Genomic DNA, 24,010 nt, shown 5'->3' with positions numbered 1-24,010 from the left:
ATATACAGTATCTTCTAAGGAAAGATAATTTCCTTCCATGTTCAGAGAGTCAGAGGACGCATCTATAGCTCAGGTGAGACAGCAGCAACCATTCCGCCTTCAATTTCTCTGAACAGTTTTAAAATTGTTTTGGATGTGTGTTGTGTTGTCTACTGTTTTTATCTATTACTTTGCAGCAGCTGTTGTTTGGTGACGTTATCTGAGGATCCACTGGGCGCCAACATGAGGAGGTTAACTCATGTGGATAAAGTTTGTATTCTGCTGTCATGGGGTGAGTATTATTACTCTAAGTCGTCTACTTAGTAAATCCACAGGGCTGGAGTTGAATGCTAAAAACAATGACTGGCACTGATTTTACTTTGATTATGAATCTATTGAAAGTTGTCATCTTTTACACGGAGCCCAGTGTTAGATTTAAAGTTGAATTTTTCTTCTAATCAAAGCTAGTTGGGTTTCAACCACATTAAATGGAGGAAAGCTACATTTGCATTTGAGCCGCGGTACATAATTTACCAAATATCCAAATTATTGATTAATAATTCTGTGCAGTTACATTGCAATAAAGGGGAGAACAAAAATAGAAAAAAAGTCACCTCCTGGAATTAACTAAGATAATAATTATGAGCCTCCGATTGGATAATTACTGCATGGATGATTATGTTTCAGCTGGCAACAACTTGTTTAATGTTAACTGATGCAGTCTCATTTCTTAGAAGACGCATCCTGTGGTCGTGGAAAAGGTGTTAATCTGTTTCAGAAGGGTCAAATTATTGACATCAAGTAAATAAAACATCTAAGGAGATTGCTGAGACTAAAATTGGGTTAAGAACTGTCCAACGCATTATTAAAAACTGGAAGAAATATGGTCCAATGTGACCACAGAGTCCAGACTTCACCCCAATGACAATCTTTGAAAAATTAAAAAAAAACTCTGGACAGAAATAAATGTTGTGACATTGCAGAAGCTTATCAAAACAATGCCACAGCAAATGCGTGCCGTAAACAAAGATAAAGGCGGTCCAACAAAATATTAGTCTTTTTTTTTTTGGACGGGTAGTGCATTTAATGTGACTGACTTGGTACAGTGAGTCCAACCTGTAAAGAAGAGTCCATATGGGTGTGGTCTGAGGATCTGTGTAGGATTATTAGTGTGGTTATCCTTACAATCTTAAAAATAGAAGTGATAACATTTATTTTAATCTGAATGTATTTTTTAATGCGTGAAAGATATGTTTTTGCCTGTGACTTCTGAAAACGTACCTTTTGTATTTCAGCCAGGTTAGTCTAAAGTTCTGTTTCATGGATAATGGTAGAAATGTAATCTGATATTGATTTGATTAGAGGAGAAAAACTGAGATGATTATAACTCAAAGTGTGTGTGTTTTATCTGGTGGGATGAATGGATATTGGGTCGAACTGTGAGACCTCTGTCTGTTTTGTGTCCAGCAGCGCTCATGTTGATGTACGGCGCAGCAGAGAATGATTACCGGTACTTCTACCCAAAAACTTTAAACCTGAACCTGACCTGGAACCAGGCCAGGAATCACTGCCAGGTACGGCATGAAGCTAATGCACAAAAAATAATGTGTAAATATACTTTAACCCTTGATGTATTTCCTTAACAACCTAAAGAAGCATGTTGGAAAATATTCTTTGGTTTCTTTCTTGCAGAGAACAAGGAACTATACCTCTCTGAGGTCTATGTGGCTTTTTATAAAAGCATAAATATTATATAGATGATGATGAAATTCTTTATTCAGTCATATCAAATAATAGCTACAAACATTATCAACAAGGTAGTGACTGAAAAGGCACGGGCAGAAGCATAATGCTTATATTAATGCCTGTCCTACATACCAAATTAATCTACCCAGCATTCTCACAATATAAAAAGCAAACATAAAGATAAAACTAGAAAATTTCCTCTGGGAAAAATTCGTAAACTGTTGAGAAAAGTAATAGCACACCGATCCCGATCAAGACGCACGTTTTGATATATAATTTGTCCTAGTCCACTAGTAGCGAATCGAAAAACGTCAGGAAGATGAAAAATAATTGGAAAAAATCCACACAATAACAGTAGTGCCCAGTGCGCTTGACCCGTGGCCCTAATTAAACCAGAAAAAGACCAGAACCAACAAAGTTAACAGTATTTAAATATATAGTAGTAAAGAAATTGTTAGATATCTCAGAGAAGAAACATTTTTCAATTAACATAAAGATTGTAAACTGGTGGAAAGAGCTAGTCCACCTCAGAGAAGTCATCGAAGTCTTTAGGATACAACCAACATGAATGCTTTATAAAGTTTAATACTAGACATGTTTTTCTACCTGTTTGTTGCATCATGAACCTGTGATCCAGTGTTAGATTGGATTAATATTTGTTGAAAAAAATGGTTCTGTCTGTGTCTTTTGTATGCCTCATCAGGTCTGTTTCAAAGACCTGGTCACTGTGACTCCCAGCAACATCCGATGGATCGCCAGCAATCTCTCCTCCACCGCCTGGATCGGCCTCCGCAAGAACTTCTACACTAACTCCAACTTCACCACCGACTTCTACTCCACCACTGACTTCAACTCCACCACTGACTTCAACTCCACCACTGACTTCAACTCCACCACTGACTTCAACTCCACCACTGACTTCAACTCCATCACTGACTTCAACTGGACCATGTGGGCCAATGGGGATCCTCTCACCTTCCAGAACTGGTACCCTGGTTGGCCTGTGTTCAAGTCGCCCTTCCCAAGAAGAGACTGCTGCAGCTGCTCCTGCACCTGCCCAGCAACCGCAGGACCAACGATGCCGAGCTCCGCCAGATACACAAGCTTTACAACCTCAAGCGTGACGAACTTTAGTGTGCAAGTGACCGATAACTTCAGTACCACTGAACAACCTGTGCAAAATGTGACTGGACTCCCGACCGATCCCACTCACCAAGCTGGGACAAATGTGACTGGACTACCGACCGATCCCACTCACCAACCCGGGACAAATGTGACTGGACTCAGGACCGATCCCACTCACCAACCCGGGACAAATGTGACTCGACTACCGACCGATCCCACTCACCAAGCTGTGCGAAATGTGGCTGGACTACCGACCGATCCCACTCACCAACCCGGGACAAATGTGACTGGACTCAGGACCGATCCCACTCACCAACCCGGGACAAATGTGACTGGACTACCGACCGATCCCACTCACCAACCCGGGACAAATGTGACTGGACTCAGGACCGATCCCACTCACCAACCCGGGACAAATGTGACTCGACTACCGACCGATCCCACTCACCAAGCTGTGCGAAATGTGGCTGGACTACCGACCGATACCACTCACCAACCCGGGACAAATGTGACTGGACTCAGCACCGATCCCACTCACCAAGCTGTGACAAATGTGACTGGACTCATGACCGATCCCACTCACCAACCCGGGACAAATGTGACTGGACTCATGACCGATCCCACTCACCAACCCGGGACAAATGTGACTGGACTCATGACCGATCCCACTCACCAACCCGGGACAAATGTGACTGGACTTCCGACCGATCCCACTCACCAACCCGTGACGGACAAAGAGGAAATCTTTGGCGAATGTGTCCGATCACCGATGCTGTTGCCGGACGTCCCAGACCCAGATGAGCTCTACATTGACGACTCTTGCGTGGCCATGCTGATGTTTGGAGCTTGGGTTGAGAAGGACTGCTCAGACCTCCTGCCCTTTATCTGTTATGAAGGTAGGATTTAAAGTCCCCGTGTCGTCATCACAGACTGTAAATAAAAACTAACATGAAAAGGCTCTTCTCAAATCAGATATAATATATAATTCTCCCAGTAGGAGTTTCTTGCTCAGGATGAGTGGTTCCCAACCTTTGCCAACTCGTCGGACACCTCAGTTTTTCTTTCTTGTTTGATGAAGGAGAAATCACTTGTCCATTCATCATCTGTGTCCTGCCTCTTTCCTTTTCGTCCCTGCTGCTGCTAGCCAGTTCTTCATTTCCATGTGCCTTATATATTAGATGTATGTAATCTTTTAGCTTTGAAAAAGAGTTAAAATTGTTGTTAATTATGCACCTTCGCAATACGTTGCGGTTTTGGAACCACAGCTCTTAATTTACAGTCCACTGGTCTGCCAGTCTTTGTAATATATAAATAAATTTGACATGAATTTGCATTGACCTCATGCCTCCATAAACACATTTTATTATCCCATTATCACTTGTTTATTTAGTGATACTGTACCACACACTTTAACAGACAGAAAATAAAAGAATATACAAGAGATCTTCATTGAGTATGAGGAATCGTTATGTTTTATCTTCTGCATCCAAAACAAGTGTAACATCTACTATGAAACTGTGTTTTAATTTCCCTGGATGTCTCAGGTTTTCTTCCTTTTAACTATTATCGTCTCATTTCTGATCACAGAACACTTTGTTTGCAAAGCCACCGTGAGTAATGTGACGTCCACCAGTGCCGACCTGATGTGGCCGGCCGGGCCTGGAGATATCGACCATTACCGCGTGGAGGTGGTCACAGGAGGCAGCCCAATCGAGATTGAGAATTCTACTGTTACGACCTCTAACTATAACCTATCTAACCTGACAGCAGGCGCCCAATACTCAGTCTGGGTCGTCCCTGTGAAATGTGGGCGAGAGCTCGACACAGAGGAGGTCACCTTCCACACGAGTGAGTAACACCTGACTGCATCAAGATTACAAACACAGAACATCACCACATCAATCATAATTTTACACCATAAGGTATTAAAGGATTAAATAAATAAGAAACCAGGCAAATACAAAAGCAAAATAATTCACTTAATAACAACACGTGTGTGCGTAAACAGAGACAAAGTCTATTTGATAAAACAAACATTTATCGCTCTAGGTTATCATCTGTACTTACTTCACAAATAAAATGTATAGCCATTTTATAATATAACTCAGTATTTCACATTAAAGCAGAAGTAAGCGGAATATGTGTGTTAATATAAGTCTTAAATAGTTATATCTTCCGACGGCAATCACTTACATAGAGTGTTTGGTCAGAGACACGGGTCTGTCAGTCACTCTGCTCTGCTGTAAGCCGAGGAGAAAACTTTCCTTGTATCCTACAACCTTTATTTAATGAGGAGAGAGAACGGCATGAAGGGCTGTGTGTGCAGCCATGGGATGCGCGTGAATGTGGTAACGTAGGGACGAGGACCAACAGATCCATGACGAGGGCGGGGACTGCTAACTCCATCGGCTGACAAGAACGACCGGATCGCTTACTTCTGCTTTAAGTGCCTCATTAACCTCCAAACCAATAATCATAAATAATCTGCCTGTGTGATGAAGTCAGTGCCAGTGTTTCTTAGGAAATCAACCGTATTTCTTTTTTAAAGTTCCTGGGATTTTTTATTATTATTTGTTTTTATTTTATATTTTTATATTTTATTTATACACAATTCTCTCCTTTTTTTCAGCCCCTAACAAAGTGGAAAACCTCACTGTGGTCAACGTGAGTGAAACATCTGTATTCCTGAGCTGGGTCGAACCAGCTGGATATGTGGAGTCGTATCTCATTAAGGTTCAAGATAACGAAGACGTCACCAGTCTGACGGTGGGCAAAGAGGTCGACGGTCTGACGTCTGGAAGATCTTATATGTTCAGTGTGTTCTCAGAGGTCCCCTCCAGACGGAGCGAGGGGTCCCCCATCACAACAATTACAAGTCAGTTTATGTCACTAAACATCTTTACAGCAGTTCTCATGTGAAGCCCCAGTGAGGCCTGTGAGGTTGGATGTAGTGCTGTAGTTTTTGCTGTGGTGTTCATCAGTTCTTCTCTGTGTGACAGAGCCTGGTAGAGTGACCAACCTGAACGTGTCTGACAACACCCCAACCTCACTGCTGCTCACCTTCGACCCACCTGAGGGAAATGCTACGGGTTTCGTGGTGGTGGCCGTGAATGACAGTGACATGTACGTGTTTGTAGATACATACAATTAGAGTCTTATTGTTGTTTGATCACGTGACTGCTCCAGTTTCTTAAAACCATGTTCCACCATGTACCAGTTTGAGTAAAGTGTGACTGTTTCTTGCCCTGACAGCCCGTTGCGTGCAGAGGAGCTGGTGATGAACACAACTCAACCTCGACAGAAAGTAAACATTACCGATCTGCCGATGGGCACCAGGGTGACACTCAAAGTGGCAGCGAAGGCTGATAGCCGCCGGGGAAAAAACGTCACCATCAGCGCCTACACCGGTAGCTCTTTGCACCACACAAAAACTCACTGTGCTGCGTTCACTGCCACTCGTCTGACTCTGTGTCTCTTCACGTAGCTCCTGGGAAGATTTCAAATCTGTCGTTGGAGACGACATCCCACTCCCTCACCGCCACCTGGAATCGTCCTGCCACTAACTACTCCTCCTTCATCATCCAGCTCCTGCTGAAAGACATAAAACCGAAGGAAAATACGACAGGGAAAGGAGAATACAGCGTTCACTTTGAAGACCTGAAGACAGCAGCCAAGTACAAGGTGGTGGTCTACAGTGTCTTGGAAAACATCAGAGGAGACCCAGTGGAAGACTTCATGTTCACCAGTGAGTCACTCTGGTCGCATTTCATCCATTAATGTGGTTAAATGTACTAAGATTTACTGGTTTTATATCATTTTAGTGATAGATATTTCAACTTTTTTTCTCAAATTGAGAAGAACAATCTGATCCCAAGTGCTGCCTTTCCTTATGACAGTCATTATTTGTTATTCATAATGAAAGTCCAACTGCCGGACGCATCACTGTCTCATTTTTTCTCTCTCCTCAGAGCCAGACCCGCCGACTGATCCCAGAATTATTTCCGAGAAAACCAACAAAACTCACGTCACCTTTGGGTGGACGGCCCCCAAGAATATCGAAAACGCCACGTACCTGGTCAGCTCCAATTCCAGCCTCTGGGGAGACTACAAGTCCTATTGTGTGGAGGACAAAACCAACTACACGTTCAATGACTTGAAATCAGGGACCAAGTACTTGTTTGAGGTGCAGACGGTGGCCAATCACAGCTTGAGTCAGGCGGTAAACAAAACATACGTCACAGGTGAGGTCGTAAATCATAACCCCAACTGTGAATGTTCCTGAAGCTGCGTAGTTTCAGTTTGTTGGAAAAAAATCCGGCAGAGACTTAAACTCTTGTCGGTGCCTTCAGGGGAAACTCAAATGTCTGAGGTTGGAGAATCAGATGTTAGGTGGTTATCAGAGACAGTGATCAGGATATTTATAATTTTTCTTATTGATCTGCTGATAGATACACAACAGGACAGATACTGGATGATGATAATGAAGTTTTCTCATCTGTCATTTAAAATACTGAAGATACTACTCATTATGAAAGTCAATAGTGAAAACAGGACGTTATGTGATGGATTAAGACAAACAAGGCAGGAGGACGACCTGTGGTCCACTTATTTTAAATGAACACATCCCAAAACACGCTCCTTTACAGCTCTAATCTGTCAGAACAAACAGTGTAAATCAGCATCTTACCTTCGTTATAGTTGAGTTAATTGATTAAGTTATGTTATTCTGAATCATAGTTAAATAAAAGCACTGGTACTCTTTTGCCACACTGGATGAGGTATCAAACTGTTTTCTGTGTAGTACTTAATGTGGAGGCGAAAAAACTTGCCCTCTGGTGAGGAATAAGAAACAAAAGAGGCCTAACGAGGTTTTGAGAATTTATTACAACCCTCTGTCAAACAACCAGTAAACAGTGATCATCAAAATAAAGACAGTCTTACTACACGGCTTAATAGGGTGCAGCCTCTCTCAACCACAAAGGTCTCAAGAGGTAATAAATTAATATAAAAATAATAAAAATAACAATATGAATTACTTTATTACGGGTAATCCCCAAAGGTAAATTCATTTGTCTGGCAGCTCATCTATCATTTGGCAAGAATTAAAAAGCCTGATGGCTGAAGGTACAGAGGAACTTTTTAAAAGTTCCTGGGATTTTTTTTTATTATTATTATTATTTATTTTTTATTTTATATTTGTGTATTTTATTTATATACTATTCTCTCCTTTTTGTCAGTCCCTAACAAAGTGGAAAACCTCACTGTGGTCAACGTGAGTGAAACATCTGTATTCCTGAGCTGGGTCGAACCAGCTGGATATGTGGAGTCCTATCTCATTAAGGTTCAAGATAACGAAGACGTCACCAGTCTGACGGTGGGCAAAGAGGTCAACGGTCTGACGTCTGGAAGATCTTATATATTCAGTGTGTTCTCAGAGGTCCCCTCCAGACGGAGCGAGGAGTCCAACATCACAACAATTACAAGTCAGTTTATGTCACTAAACATCTTTACAGCAGTTCTAATGTGAAAACCAGTGAGGCCTGTGAGGTTGGATGTAGTGCTGTAGTTTTTGCTGTGGTGTTCATCAGTTCTTCTCTGTGTGACAGAGCCTGGTAGAGTGACCAACCTGAACGTGTCTGACAACACCCCAACCTCACTGCTGCTCACCTTCGACCCACCTGAGGGAAATGCTACGGGTTTCGTGGTGGTGGCCGTGAATGACAGTGATGTGTACGTACTTACAGTTAGAGTCTTATTGTTGATGGCCAGTGATGACATTGCACCTACAGTCTCTAAGCAACATTACTGCACAAAGACACACAGACTCTTAACTATGTTTCAGATATTTTCATTATGAAGCATCATAACTTGTACAGACACAGTGGATGATTTAACCATAACACAGAGGTAACAGTAACACAAACAGGTCCCAGAAAAACAACCCCAAATAACTGGAACCTCTCTCTGAATAATAACGTTTTCCTTAGATGAAGAGTTTCCACCACTTCCATCAGCCACTGTTTCAGTTTCTTTCTTTTTTATAAATCAATAGAATAATACTCTCATCAAACCAAAAGTTGAATTAATTAACTAAATCACTTCATTTGGAGGTAAAAGCTCTGTGATGAAAACAGCACTGGCACCTGATCTTACTGTTTCTTGCCCTGACAGCCCGTTGCGTGTGAAGGAGCTGGTGATGAACACAGCTCAACCTCGACAGAAAGTAAACATTACGGATCTGCCGATGGGCACCAGGGTGACACTCAAAGTGGCAGCGAAGGCTGATAGCGGCCGGGGTGAAGACGTCACCATCACCAACTACACCGGTAGCTCTTTGCACCACACAAAAACTTATCGTGCTGCGTTCACTGCCACTCATCTGACTCTGTGCCTCTTCACGTAGCTCCTGGGAAGATTTCAAATCTGCGGTTGGAGACGACATCCCACTCCCTCACCGCCACCTGGAATCGTCCTGCCACTAACTACTCCTCCTTCATCATCAAGCTCCTGCTGAACGACATAAAAGAGAAGGAAAACACGACAGGAAAGGAAGAATGCCGCATTCACTTTGAAGACCTGAAGACAGCAGCCAAGTACAAGGTGGTGGTCTACAGTGTCTTGGAAAACATCAGTGGAGATCCAGTGGAAGACTTCATGTTCACCAGTGAGTCACTCTGGTCGCTTTTCATCCATTAATGTGGTAAAATGTACAATTAAGATTTGGCAACACCCATATTTACTGGTTTTATATTGTTTTAGTGATAGATAATTCCATTTTCTTTCTCTAAATGAGAAGAACAATCTGATCCCATGTGCTGCCTTTCCTTATGACAGTCATTATTTGTTATTCATAATGAAAGTCCAGCTGCCGGACGCATCACTGTCTCATTTTTTTTCTCTCCTCAGAGCCAGACCCGCCGACTGATCCCAGAATAATTGTAAACAACAAAACTCACGTCACCTTTGGGTGGACGGCCCCCAAGAATATTGAAAACGCCACGTACCTGGTCAGAGCCAATTCCAGCTTCTGGGGGGACTACAAGTCCGATTGTGTGAAGGACGAAACCAGCTACACGTTCAATGACTTGAAATCAGGGACCAAGTACTTGTTCGAGGTGCAGACGGTGGCCAATCACAGCCGGAGTCAGGCGATAAACAAAACATGTGTCACAGGTGAGGTCGTAACTCGTAACCCTGAATGTGAATGTTCCTAAAGCTGCGTAGTTTCAGTTTGTTGAAAAAAAAACCTGGAAGAGACTTAAACTCTTGTTGGTGCCTTCAGCGGAAACTCAAACGTCTGAGGTTGGAGAGTCAGTAAACAGAGATGATCAAAATAAAGAGTCTTACTACTCGGCTGAATAGGGTGCAGCCTCTCTCAACCACAAAGGTCTTGAGAGGTAATAAATTCATAACCTTTATTTAAACTCGGAGATATATTGAGGAGTAACCTCATTTACAATATAGCCGAGATGAAACACAAAACATATAACAGAAGACAAGACATTTGAAACATACAAAAACATAACAGAATACCAGAATTTAAAGGTGACTATGGTAAATTGAAACATAGTTAAAAGCACGTGCAGTTAGAGGTAAAATAAGATGTAGTTATGGTTTTAAATTGTCCCATTGATAAAAGTGAGGTAAGTTTCAAATGATTTTGCAGAGTGTTCCAGGTTGTGGGTGCACAGTAAGAGAAGCTGGTCTTTCGGGAACCTGCAGTGTGAGCCAGTCTTTTGAGCGTGTACGGTAATTAAATGGACATTGTTTAACTTCTCTTGTTATCTGTTCACGAAAAACGATTATTTCGTTCAGTATGTTTTTCATTAATCAGTAATCACCCCCATCAACAAACTGAAGTGTTCCGGTAAGCTCTGAATTTGCCGTTCATGTCATTGAGCGGGCAAGCTCGGTGGTGGCTGCCATGTCGTGTCGCCATGTTTTTACATATAGTGGCAGCTTGACGGTAGGAAACCATGGAAATTCACCGGAGACACCAGAGCTGTCGGCTCAGGTCGAGGTGGCGTCTGTAAAAAGTCACCGCAGTGCAGTGATCAAGGCAATATTGTATAGCCCGTTTTTACAAACAGTTTGCCTCAAACGGCTTTACATGGCATCACAACAACATCCTCTGCCCTTAGACCCTAGCATCGACTGAGGAAAAACTCCATGGAAAACCCTTTTACCAGGGAAAAATTGGAGAAACCTCAGGGTGAGCAACAGAGGAGAGATCCCTCACCCAGACGTGCAATAGATGTTGTTACATACAAGAAAACAGTTTATAGTTTATGACACAGAATGTGGGAAACATGGAAATGTTAACAAGAGTTGATGAAGGCAGCTTCTGGGCTCCACTGGCCTCCCGTTAAGCTAGTCAGCTTAACGGGAGGACTGGATGGCAGACTGGTTCATGGGAAGGGAGGACAGGCCGGTCTAACAGCAGGGGAAACACTGATGCTGCATTCAGATGCAGTCGGACAGACGGCGGTCGGTAACAAACCAGATGTCATTTGAGTCACAGAAGTCGAGAGAAAGCCGGTAAAACGTGGGTCAGGTAAACAATACGACATCGCCATGATAACATATTGTCACATGTATTGTTTTGCCTCGTGCTGACGGACCACTTGTTTACATAGAGGCTTGTTTATGCCCTTACGTGCAGCGGCTGTCTGCCGTCTGCCCAATTTCACGTGAATGCAGCATGAAAAATACAATTGAGTTGCTTGCGATATACAACCGCAACGCTAGATGGGAGTAAGTCCTACACAATGTACCTTTAATAAAAATAACAATTTGAAATACTTTATTAATCCCAAGGTAAATTCATTTGTCTGGCAGCTCATCTATCATTTGGCAAGAATTAAAAAGCCTGATGGCTGAAGGTACAATGGATCTTCTGTATCTCTCCGTCCATCCCTCTCAGACATTTTTTTGTCCATCGGGGTGTGCAGCACCACATTATGCAATAATATAAAAAATGTTCACCTCATGATGTAATAATGTTGCATTTTGTAATAAGTTGTTACGTAACGCACCAAATTATTGTGTTTTCTGCAGAAAAAAGTGCAACGCCCGCATTTTGCAATAACTGATGCAATATGTGACAACCAATGACAAAAGAGTTTATTACACACTGCATTCAAGAATTTTATTACAAAATGTGGCGTTATTACATAATGTGGTGCTATCATGAGGCCTTGTCCATCTTCAGTGAGAATCCATCAGGGTAACATGATTGAAGTTTCCTGAACAGCAGGACATCCTCCAGACCTGCTCAGTTTTCAGTGAAAGAAGCTCCTCTCCTGAACAAACTCATCTACCCACACAACAAGTATCCATTAGTATAATAAGTAACAATAAGTAATACAATTAAACAAATGAATTTGAAATAAACTAAACTAAACTGCACCAGTTTGTCTGAGCCAAACCAAACAGAAATCAGTCTTAGTCTTTACGGGAATGTGGACGATATTTGATTCATAGATTATCATGCAACACAAAGTGCTTTCCAAAGTAAAACACACCCTATCCCTCCCACCCCCAACACTCACATACAGCATGAAAGTAAATATGGAATATTTAAAAGTGTCTGACTTCCTCTTCACACATCTGTTTGTTCCTCAGTTGCGAACAAGATGGAGATCAGCCTGTCCATGTTGTGTTCCTCCTCTCTGTCTCTCCACTGTGACAACGACACCACCAAGGGCTCTGTCCTTGAAGCGGTACGTTATTCATCCTGTGGACCAGACTATCACAGCAGCAGCCTGTGGTATCTACATGTGTTTTATAGATCCACTCATTCATCACACGTTTGTTCCCTAACCCTAACCCTTCTTATTTCTGTGTTTTGTGTTGCAGCTTCATAAACGTCTCGAGCATGTGTTGGGGGACGCAGTTGTCTGGTCCCTGGAGAGTTCAAAGAGTGAAAATGATGAACCTTAATTTTTTTAAGTCACATTTGAATTAGTTATGGGTTTTGTTGTTGTTGTTTTGTGGCAAACCAGAAATTATAATCAGTTTTTGTGGTATTTTATCAGAATATAATTATCTAATTTAGTCTCAGTCACAGTTCATAATATCTGCTCATTTGAAGTCTTTTATATTAAGAAATTGAATGATCAAGAATGATATATACATAAAACTATATCATACACTTTCATTTTTGTTGCTTTCCTGTTTTCTTAAATTTTTCTTAAAATATTCCGCTTACTTCTGCTTTAAGTGATAACAAACTTGTTGTTTTTGTATGTTTTGGTCAAGACGCCTTTAACTTCATTCAAATTCCAATAAAAGTAATTTTTTGTCCTTGTGTCTCTGTGCACTGTGATGTTTTCTGATGGGATGATTGTCGTGAGAGTGTGACCGTCCAGTGGGGTGAACAGAGGGTACAGCTTCCCCCTGAAGGTCCTGGTGAAGGTGTAGATGTGTGACGTTGTTTCTGCGTCTCTTTTGTAAATGTGTCTGGTGTGTGTGTGTCTGTCCTCTCCCATGTTATTTCACTTTTCCTTATGTCACTCATATTTGTGTTAGTTTGCATGTTGGATGCAAATCCAGCATCGTCTAACGGTGTTTATCTACCTGGAGCTGACTGGAGCTCTGTGTTGCGATTCAAATGTGCTTTTTATTAACTGTTGTTGATCTGCCATGTAGGTGGAACAGAAGTATGTGTGAGTGTTTGTGTTAATACGATCACATGGAAAGATCATTTCCTCCCATGTTCAGAGAGTCAGAGGACACATCTATAGCTCAGGTGAGACAGCAGCAACCATCCCACCTTCAATTTTATCAGTTCTATCAGTTTTAAAATTGTTTTGGATGTGTGTTGTGTTTTGTCTACTGTTTTTATCTATTACTTTGCAGCAGCTGTTGTTTGGTGACGTTATCTGAGGATCCACTGGACGCCAACATGAGGAGGTTAACTCATTTGGATAAAGCGTGTATTCTGCTGTCATGGGGTGAGTATTATTACTAGTTGGATTACAACCACATCAAATAGAGAAAAGCTACAAACCCTTGCATTCAAGTAGTACATAAAAAACTAAATATCAAAATTATTGATTAGTAATTATCTGCAGCTCTGTTACGTTGCAGTAAAGGGGAGAAGAAAAATGGAAAAACACATTGGGAGTCCAGCAGAAACTATTCAATGTAACTGACTTCGTCTGAGTCCAACCTGTAAAGAAGAATCCATATGGCCGTGGTCTGAGGATCTGTGTAGGATTATCAGTGTGCTTATCCTTACAATCTTAAAAATAGAAGTAATAATGAATATTTTTATCTGAATGTATTTTATGATATATAGATATGTTTTTGCCTGTGACTTCTAAAAACGTACCTTTTGTATTTCTGCCAGGTTAGTCGTTCTGTTTGTTGGATAATGGTAGAAATATAATCTGATATAGATTTGATTAGAGGAGAAAAAACTAAGATGATTATGGCTCAAAGTGTGTGCATGGATTAATATTTTGTCTGGTGGGATGAATGGATATCAGCTTGAACTGTGAGACCTCTGTCTGTTTTCTGTCCAGCAGCGCTCATGTTGATGTACGGCGCAGCAGGGAATGATTACTTCTACCCGAAAACTTTGAACCTGAACCTGACCTGGGACCAGGCCAGGAATCACTGCCAGGTACGGCATGAAGCTAATGCACAAAAAATAGAGGCTAAAACATAGGACAGAATGTGTAAATATACTTTAACCCTTGATGATGTATTTCCTTAACAACCTAAAGAAGCATTTTGGAAAATATTCTTTGGTTGCTTTCTTGCAGAGTGTTGTGGAAATTTCCTTTAACTTGTGAGAGAGAAAATCGAAGTCCAGCAAAGAAGGGTTTCACTTAAGTACTTTATTTGATCTTGCAACAGGTGGACTGTCATACACACAAAAGTCTGTACGAGAGTGCACACTGAGATTTGGTTACATCAGGTTACATAGGCACAAGAGCGAGAAGGAGCCATGTGCTCCTCCTTGGAGGCGGCATCATACATTGTCCAATTACATTATTGCATTCTTGCAGAATAAGTTTGCATAGTACAAGTTTGCACTTAGCGCTCATGACATGTCACTGGGCTATTATAAAATCAACTCATATGTGAAGGCAGGTAGCTCGTGGTTGTCTGTAACCAAGGGTCTGATGTGGTCTTTTCACACCTCAGCGAGTTGACATTGCTTTGACATCTCACTGTGATTTTAAATATAGAGACAACCGAAGCGTTTATCATCACAAAATAACAGGAACCCAATCGGACACTTGTATGCTGCCTCATGCACAGCAGAAAGTGCAGCTTTGCGCTTTCTTCAAAGTTCACCTAAGGTTCATGAACGTACATCTTCAAAGTTCAATCAAGGGTCATAAAATTTCCATTACAAGAGAACAAGGAACCTCTCTGAGGTCGATGTGGCTTTTTATAAAAGCGTCAGTTTAGCATAAAGATTGGACACTGGTGGAAAAAGCAAGTCCACCTGTCGTCTGTGCTAAATGTAAGAGAAGTCATCGATGTTTAGTACTTGACATGTTTTTCGACCTGGTTGGTACATAAACCATCCATACCTGTGATCCAGTGTTACATTGGAATAATATTAGTTGAAAAAAAAATCTTCATATGATTCTGTCTGTGTCCTTTGTATGCTTCATCAGGTCTGTTTCAAAGACCTGGTCACTGTGACTCCCAGCAACATCCGATGGATCGCCAGCAATCTCTCCACCACCGCCTGGATCGGCCTCCGCAAGAACTTCTACACTAACTCGAACTTCACCACCGACTTCAACTCCACCACCGACTTCAACTCCACCACCTACTTCAACTCCACCACCGATTTCAACTCCACCATCGACTCCAACTCCACCACTGACTTCAACTCCACCACTGACTTCAACTCCACCACTGACCTCAACTCCATCACTGACTTCAACTGGACCATGTGGGCCAATGGGGATCCTCTCACCTTCCAGAACTGGTACCCTGGTTGGCCTGTGTTCAAGTCGCCCTTCCCAAGAAGAGACTGCTGCAGCTGCTCCTGCACCTGCCCAGCAACCGCAGGACCAACGACGCCGAGCTCCGCCAGATACACAAGCTTTACAACCTCAAGCGTGACCGATAACTTCAGTACCACTCACCAAGCTGTGCGAAATGTGGCTGGACTACCGACCGATCCCACTCACCAACCCGGGACAAATGTGACTGGACTTCCGACCGATCCCACTCACCAAGCTGTGCGAAATGTGGCTGGACTTCCGACCGATCCCACTCACCAACCTGTGACGGACGAAGGGGAAATCTTTGGTGAATGTGTCCGATCACCGATGCTGTTGCCGGACGTCCCAGACCCAGATGAGCTCTACATTGACGACTCTTGCGTGGCCATGCTGATGTTTGGGGCTTGGGTTGAGAAGGACTGCTCAGACCTCCTGCCCTTTATCTGTTATGAAGGTAGGATTTAAAGTCCCCGTTTTGTCATGGTAGTCCTCCAGGGCATCCAGAGTTAAAATTGTGATTTATTTATTATGTTTTTTAAATTTATTTTCTTGTAATTACTTGTTTTACTATATTTGTTCTGTATTGATAATGATTTGTCAGCACCATTGCAGTACATTGTGATTTTGGAACCACTGCTCTAGATAAAAAGTCTATTGATCTGCTAGTCTTTGTAAATAAGTTTTACATGTCTCCACGAACATGATCATGAACAATGCCCCATGGGCCATAGCTGTGAAAATGAAAATATGAAATAAGAATACACAAACAATCTCAAGTTGTGTTAGAGCGGAAACAAATTAATTGCACTGTGGGAACTGTTATGATTGGATGTTATTACATCCAATTCCAACATGAAAATCACAGGGACTACTTTGTTTGTTGTTGCATATGTTTCTAGATGGGAGTCGGCAGTGACAGAGCGCAGGTAAAGTTGGGCGGGGTAGCACTAGTAGGCCCTGCCGGCCCCACCATCCCCGCTAGCCACCACAAGTGCTAGCCCTAAGGTGAATGCTAGCTGCCATCCTCGGGCTATCCGCCGCTAGTAGATACCTCTGTGCTCACCACGACGTCCCTCCTACTCGTAGCAGCCTAGCTCTCGAAGCTCTGGTTACCGGCGATGGCCAGCACTCCACCCGGACTGTATTTCCTTCCTGGCGTTTTTGCCTTTATTTGATAGACAGTGAGAAAGGGGGAGACAGAGAGAGGGGGGGATGACATGCAGGAAAGGTCCGCCCAACACGGGATTCGAACCGGCTGCCTGCGTTGAGGACTGTAGCCTCTACATGGGGCGGCCGCCTTAACCACTGCGCCACGCACCGCCCCGCAGACTCTATCTTTAAGCTAGGATGTTGTTGTCGTTTCTCAGACCCGGAGTGATTTGTTGTTAGCAGGCGCAACTGGGATAGACGCTCATTATACCACAGTTAAAGCAACTACAAAGAACTTTCAACTACCGGTATACAAAAGTCTCGTTTCCTGCTGATGCCTCTGTACAACCTACAACAGCAAATTAGGCCATCGGTTAGCCTGGTTTACCCATGCTGCCTTGCACGTGATTTTATTTGCTCTGCAAGTCAGCCTGGAAACCATGGACCCAATTTTTCCCTCAACGAGGCAGCGAATCACAGAACGGGGGAGGGGGCAGCAAGACGATGACGACACACCAAAGCGACTTTGTTGATAGCTTGTCGATCCAACATGGCGGCAGACGCTTTACCTTTCGATACAGCGTTAGAAAGTGTTTTAAGTAGTTTAGGCTGCAAGTTTATTTTGGAAAAAAAGAGCAACGTTTAGCGTTTTTTTTCTCATACCCATATCATACTCATATCATCGGGTATGATTGATACGATTTGCTATAAGCTACGTTACGTACAGACCCATTTGATAGATAATAAACAGCTCTGGGCTTTCGTAAACCACGCCTCAAATACGAACAAATGAACGGGTGGTTCCCAGACCGAATCTCAATCTACATTGAGATGAGGTCTGGTGTTAGCCAGGCTAGCCATCGATGGGAGGATGAGCTATTTCCAAACAGTGTAACTCTTTACCTTCGGGAGGCAGCAGTCGGGTCGGTCCACCGGACGAGACGATATACGGCACTCAGATCGGAGACGGCCCGCGCAAGCCAGACAAGCGCCTTGACAACAAATACACGCTAAAGCTCATGGGAAATGTAGTCTAAATTCCGGAAAAACACTACAGCTTTTTTCCACCGGGCACCACAATCAACACAAAATGGCAGTTCTTTGTAGATGCTTTAAGAACAGATGGCTTAAATTCACCTTTCCATTTTATAATTAGCTTAGTGATACGACACACTTAAACAGATGGAAAATAAAAGAATATATAAAGTTCGCTTAGTAATGAGGAATTATTATGTTTTATTTTATAAATAAAATAATAATTTTTATTTTTAAGGGTAACAACTAGGTATGAAACTGTTTTCATTACCCTGAATGTCTCAGGTTTTCTGCCTTTTAACTATTATTGTCTCATTTCTGATCACAGAACATTTCATTTGCAAAGCCACTGTGAGTAACGTGACGTCCACCAGTGCCGACCTGACGTGGCCGGCTGGGCCTGGAGATATCGACCATTACCGCGTGGAGGTGGTCACAGAAGGCAGCCCAATCGAGACTGAGGATTATTCTGATACAACCTTTAACTGTAACCTTTCTGACCTGACGCCGGGGGCCCGATACTTAGTCCAGGTCATTCCTGTGAAATGTGGGCGAGACCTCAACACAGAGGAGGTCACCTTCCACACGAGTGAGTAAAATGAGAGTGAAGTGTCCCATTAACCTCCAATAAAGCAATAATCAATAATTTTTGTTTGTGTTATGAAGTCAGTATCCAAGTTTATAGGGAAATCATACTTTTTTTTAGCCATTTTGTTTTATTCTTGCTCTACTATTTATAAAATACCACATATTCTTTTTTCGTTTTTTTTTTTCATTTAAAATGTTATCTGCTAATGGAGATATTGAGAATTTCACAAAAGAAAGTGATCACTTTGACCTGGATTCTCTCTCTCTCTCTCTAACTATTCTCTCCTTTTTTTCAGTCCCTAACAAAGTGGAAAACCTCACTGTGGTCAACGTGAGTGAAACATCTGTATTCCTGAGCTGGGTCAAACCAGCTGGATACGTGGAGTCCTATCTCATTAAGGTTCAAGATAACGAAGACGTCACCAGTCTGACGGTGGGCAAAGAGGTCAACGGTCTGACGTCTGGAAGATCTTATATATTCAGTGTGTTCTCAGAGGTCCCCTCCAAACAGAGCGAGGAGTCCCCCATCACAACAATTACAAGTCAGTTTATGTCACTAAACATCTTTACAGCAGTTCTCATGTGAAACCCAGTGAGGCCTGTGAGGTTGGATGTAGTGCTGTAGTTTTTGCTGTGGTGTTCATCAGTTCTTCTCTGTGTGACAGAGCCTGGTAGAGTGACCAACCTGAACGTGTCTGACAACACCCCAACCTCACTGCTGCTCACCTTCGACCCACCTGAGGGAAATGCTACAGATTTCGTGGTGGTGGCCGTGAATGACAGTGACGTGTACGTGTTTGTAGATACATACAGTTAGTCTTATTGTTGATGGCCAGTGATGACATTGCACCTACAGTCTCTAAGCAACATTACTGCACAAGGACACACAGACTCTTAACTATGTTTCATATATTTTCATTATGAAGCATCATAACTAGAACAGACCACAGTGGATGATTTAACCATAACACAGAGGTAACAGTAACATAAACAGGTCCCAGAAAAAAAACCCAAATAACTGGAACCTCTCTCTGAATAATAACGTTTTCCTTTTAGATGAAGAGTTTCCACCACTTCCATCAGCCACAGTTTCAGTTTCTTTCTTTTTTCTAAACCAATAGAATAATACTCTAATTAAACCAAAAGTTGAATTAATTAACTAAGTCATTGTCATAAGTAATTTTGAGGTAAACGCTCTGTGATGAAAACAACACTGGCACCTGATCTTACTGTTTCTTGCCCTGACAGCCAGTTGCGTGTGAAGGAGCTGGTGATGAACACAACTCAACCTCGGCAGAAAATGAACATAACGAATCTGCCGATGGGCACCAGGGTGACACTCAAAGTGGCAGCTGAGGCTGACGGCCGCCGGGGCGAAGACGTGACCATCACCAACTACACCGGTAGCTCTTTGCACCACACAAAAACTCATCGTGCTGCGTTCACTGCCACTCATCTGACTCTGTGTCTCTTCACGTAGCTCCTGGGAAGATTTCAAATCTGTGGTTGGAGACGACATCCCACTCCCTCAACGCCACCTGGGATCCTCCTGCCACTAACTACTCCTCCTTCATCATCAAGCTCCTGCTGAACGACATAAAACAGAATGAAAAGACGACAGGAAAGGAAGAATACAGCGTTCACTTTGAAGACCTGAAGACAGCAACCAAGTACAAGGTGGTGGTCTACAGTGTCTTGGAAAACATCAGAGGAGACCCAGTGGAAAACTCCACATTCACCAGTGAGTCACTCTGGTCGCATTTCATCCATTAATGTGGTAAAAGTTATAATTAAGATTTGGCAACACCCATATTTACTGGTTTTATATTGTTTTGGTGATAGATAAATCAACTTTTTTTCTCAAAAGAACAATCTGATCCCATGTGCTGCCTTTCCTTATGACAGTCATTATTTGTTATTCATAATGAAAGTCCAACTGCCGGACGCATCACTGTCTCATTTTTTTTCTCTCCTCAGAGCCAGACCCGCCGACTGATCCCAGAATAATTGTAAACAACAAAACTCACGTCACCTTTGGGTGGACGGCCCCCAAGAATATCGAAAACGCCACGTACCTGGTCAGAGCCAATTCCAGCTTCTGGGGGGACTACAAGTCGGATTATGTGAAGGACGAAACCAGCTACACGTTCAATGACTTGAAATCAGGGACCAAGTACTTGTTCGAGGTGCAGACGGTGGCCAATCACAGCCGGAGTCAGGCGATAAACAAAACATGTGTCACAGGTGAGGTCGTAACTCGTAACCCTGAATGTGAATGTTCCTAAAGCTGCGTAGTTTCAGTTTGTTGAAAAAAAAACCTGGAAGAGACTTAAACTCTTGTTGGTGCCTTCAGCGGAAACTCAAACGTCTGAGGTTGGAGAGTCAGTAAACAGAGATGATCAAAATAAAGAGTCTTACTACTCGGCTGAATAGGGTGCAGCCTCTCTCAACCACAAAGGTCTTGAGAGGTAATAAATTCATAACCTTTATTTAAACTCGGAGATATATTGAGGAGTAACCTCATTTACAATATAGCCGAGATGAAACACAAAACATATAACAGAAGACAAGACATTTGAAACATACAAAAACATAACAGAATACCAGAATTTAAAGGTGACTATGGTAAATTGAAACATAGTTAAAAGCACGTGCAGTTAGAGGTAAAATAAGATGTAGTTATGGTTTTAAATTGTCCCATTGATAAAAGTGAGGTAAGTTTCAAATGATTTTGCAGAGTGTTCCAGGTTGTGGGTGCACAGTAAGAGAAGCTGGTCTTTCGGGAACCTGCAGTGTGAGCCAGTCTTTTGAGCGTGTACGGTAATTAAATGGACATTGTTTAACTTCTCTTGTTATCTGTTCACGAAAAAACGATTATTTCGTTCAGTATGTTTTTCATTAATCAGTAATCACCCCCATCAACAAACTGAAGTGTTCCGGTAAGCTCTGAATTTGCCGTTCATGTCATTGAGCGGGCAAGCTCGGTGGTGGCTGCCATGTCGTGTCGCCATGTTTTTACATATAGTGGCAGCTTGACGGTAGGAAACCATGGAAATTCACCGGAGACACCAGAGCTGTCGGCTCAGGTCGAGGTGGCGTCTGTAAAAAGTCACCGCAGTGCAGTGATCAAGGCAATATTGTATAGCCCGTTTTTACAAACAGTTTGCCTCAAACGGCTTTACATGGCATCACAACAACATCCTCTGCCCTTAGACCCTAGCATCGACTGAGGAAAAACTCCATGGAAAACCCTTTTACCAGGGAAAAATTGGAGAAACCTCAGGGTGAGCAACAGAGGAGAGATCCCTCACCCAGACGTGCAATAGATGTTGTTACATACAAGAAAACAGTTTATAGTTTATGACACAGAATGTGGGAAACATGGAAATGTTAACAAGAGTTGATGAAGGCAGCTTCTGGGCTCCACTGGCCTCCCGTTAAGCTAGTCAGCTTAACGGGAGGACTGGATGGCAGACTGGTTCATGGGAAGGGAGGACAGGCCGGTCTAACAGCAGGGGAAACACTGATGCTGCATTCAGATGCAGTCGGACAGACGGCGGTCGGTAACAAACCAGATGTCATTTGAGTCACAGAAGTCGAGAGAAAGCCGGTAAAACGTGGGTCAGGTAAACAATACGACATCGCCATGATAACATATTGTCACATGTATTGTTTTGCCTCGTGCTGACGGACCACTTGTTTACATAGAGGCTTGTTTATGCCCTTACGTGCAGCGGCTGTCTGCCGTCTGCCCAATTTCACGTGAATGCAGCATGAAAAATACAATTGAGTTGCTTGCGATATACAACCGCAACGCTAGATGGGAGTAAGTCCTACACAATGTACCTTTAATAAAAATAACAATTTGAAATACTTTATTAATCCCAAGGTAAATTCATTTGTCTGGCAGCTCATCTATCATTTGGCAAGAATTAAAAAGCCTGATGGCTGAAGGTACAATGGATCTTCTGTATCTCTCCGTCCATCCCTCTCAGACATTTTTTTGTCCATCGGGGTGTGCAGCACCACATTATGCAATAATATAAAAAATGTTCACCTCATGATGTAATAATGTTGCATTTTGTAATAAGTTGTTACGTAACGCACCAAATTATTGTGTTTTCTGCAGAAAAAAGTGCAACGCCCGCATTTTGCAATAACTGATGCAATATGTGACAACCAATGACAAAAGAGTTTATTACACACTGCATTCAAGAATTTTATTACAAAATGTGGCGTTATTACATAATGTGGTGCTATCATGAGGCCTTGTCCATCTTCAGTGAGAATCCATCAGGGTAACATGATTGAAGTTTCCTGAACAGCAGGACATCCTCCAGACCTGCTCAGTTTTCAGTGAAAGAAGCTCCTCTCCTGAACAAACTCATCTACCCACACAACAAGTATCCATTAGTATAATAAGTAACAATAAGTAATACAATTAAACAAATGAATTTGAAATAAACTAAACTAAACTGCACCAGTTTGTCTGAGCCAAACCAAACAGAAATCAGTCTTAGTCTTTACGGGAATGTGGACGATATTTGATTCATAGATTATCATGCAACACAAAGTGCTTTCCAAAGTAAAAAACACCCTATCCCTCCCACCCCCAACACTCACATACAGCATGAAAGTAAATATGGAATATTTAAAAGTGTCTGACTTCCTCTTCACACATCTGTTTGTTCCTCAGTTGCGAACAAGATGGAGATCAGCCTGTCCATGTTGTGTTCCTCCTCTCTGTCTCTCCACTGTGACAACGACACCACCAAGGGCTCTGTCCTTGACGCGGTACGTTATTCATCCTGTGGACCAGACTATCACAGCAGCAGCCTGTGGTATCTACATGTGTTTTCTAGATCCACTCATTCATCACACATTTGTTCCCTAACCCTAACCCTTCTTATTTCTGTGTTTTATGTTGCAGCTTCATAAACGTCTCGAGCATGTGTTGGGGGACGCAGTTGTCTGGTCCCTGGAGAGTTCAAAGAGTGAAAATGATGAACCTTAATTTTTTTAAGTCACATTTGAATTGGTTATGGGTTTTGTTGTTGTTGTTTTGTGGCAAACCAGAAATTATAATCAGTTTTTGTGGTATTTTATCAGAATATAATTATCTAATTTAGTCTCAGTCACAGTTCATAATATCTGCTCATTTGAAGTCTTTTATATTAAGAAATTGAATGATCAAGAATGATATATACATAAAACTATATCATACACTTTCATTTTTGTTGCTTTCCTGTTTTCTTAAATTTTTCTTAAAATATTCCGCTTACTTCTGCTTTAAGTGATAACAAACTTGTTGTTTTTGTATGTTTTGGTCAAGACGCCTTTAACTTCATTCAAATTCCAATAAAAGTAATTTTTTGTCCTTGTGTCTCTGTGCACTGTGATGTTTTCTGATG

The 24,010-nt window shown here is 42.2% G+C and overlaps 2 protein-coding genes across 2 annotated transcripts; both read left to right on the top strand.

Annotated features, from left to right (window-relative positions):
- Positions 1-222: 222 nt before the first annotated feature.
- LOC146969298 (receptor-type tyrosine-protein phosphatase eta-like) lies at positions 223-23,795 on the top strand. The gene is made up of 17 exons (XM_085759084.1): positions 223-271; positions 1,450-1,553; positions 2,429-2,538; positions 2,629-2,879; positions 3,531-3,746; positions 4,438-4,698; positions 5,480-5,725; positions 5,850-5,973; positions 6,103-6,257; positions 6,335-6,595; positions 8,457-8,546; positions 19,355-19,388; positions 19,848-20,002; positions 20,080-20,340; positions 20,577-20,843; positions 23,296-23,393; positions 23,530-23,795. The coding sequence occupies exons 1-17, from the start codon at positions 223-225 to the stop codon at positions 23,611-23,613; spliced, it is 2,766 nt and encodes a 921-aa protein (XP_085615210.1). The 3' UTR covers positions 23,614-23,795.
- LOC146969299 (fibronectin-like) lies at positions 9,055-12,977 on the top strand. The gene is made up of 5 exons (XM_085759085.1): positions 9,055-9,176; positions 9,254-9,514; positions 9,757-10,023; positions 12,475-12,572; positions 12,709-12,977. Exons 1-5 carry the CDS (start codon positions 9,095-9,097, stop codon positions 12,790-12,792), a joined length of 792 nt encoding a protein of 263 aa, XP_085615211.1. The 5' UTR covers positions 9,055-9,094; the 3' UTR covers positions 12,793-12,977.
- Positions 23,796-24,010: the final 215 nt, after the last annotated feature.

Source organism: Trachurus japonicus, chromosome 18 (assembly GCF_045865225.1).
Source record: "Trachurus japonicus isolate A0001 chromosome 18, Traja_1.0".
Classification (NCBI taxonomy): Eukaryota; Metazoa; Chordata; class Actinopteri; order Carangiformes; family Carangidae; genus Trachurus; species Trachurus japonicus.
This window is presented reverse-complemented; position numbering and strand designations above follow the sequence as displayed.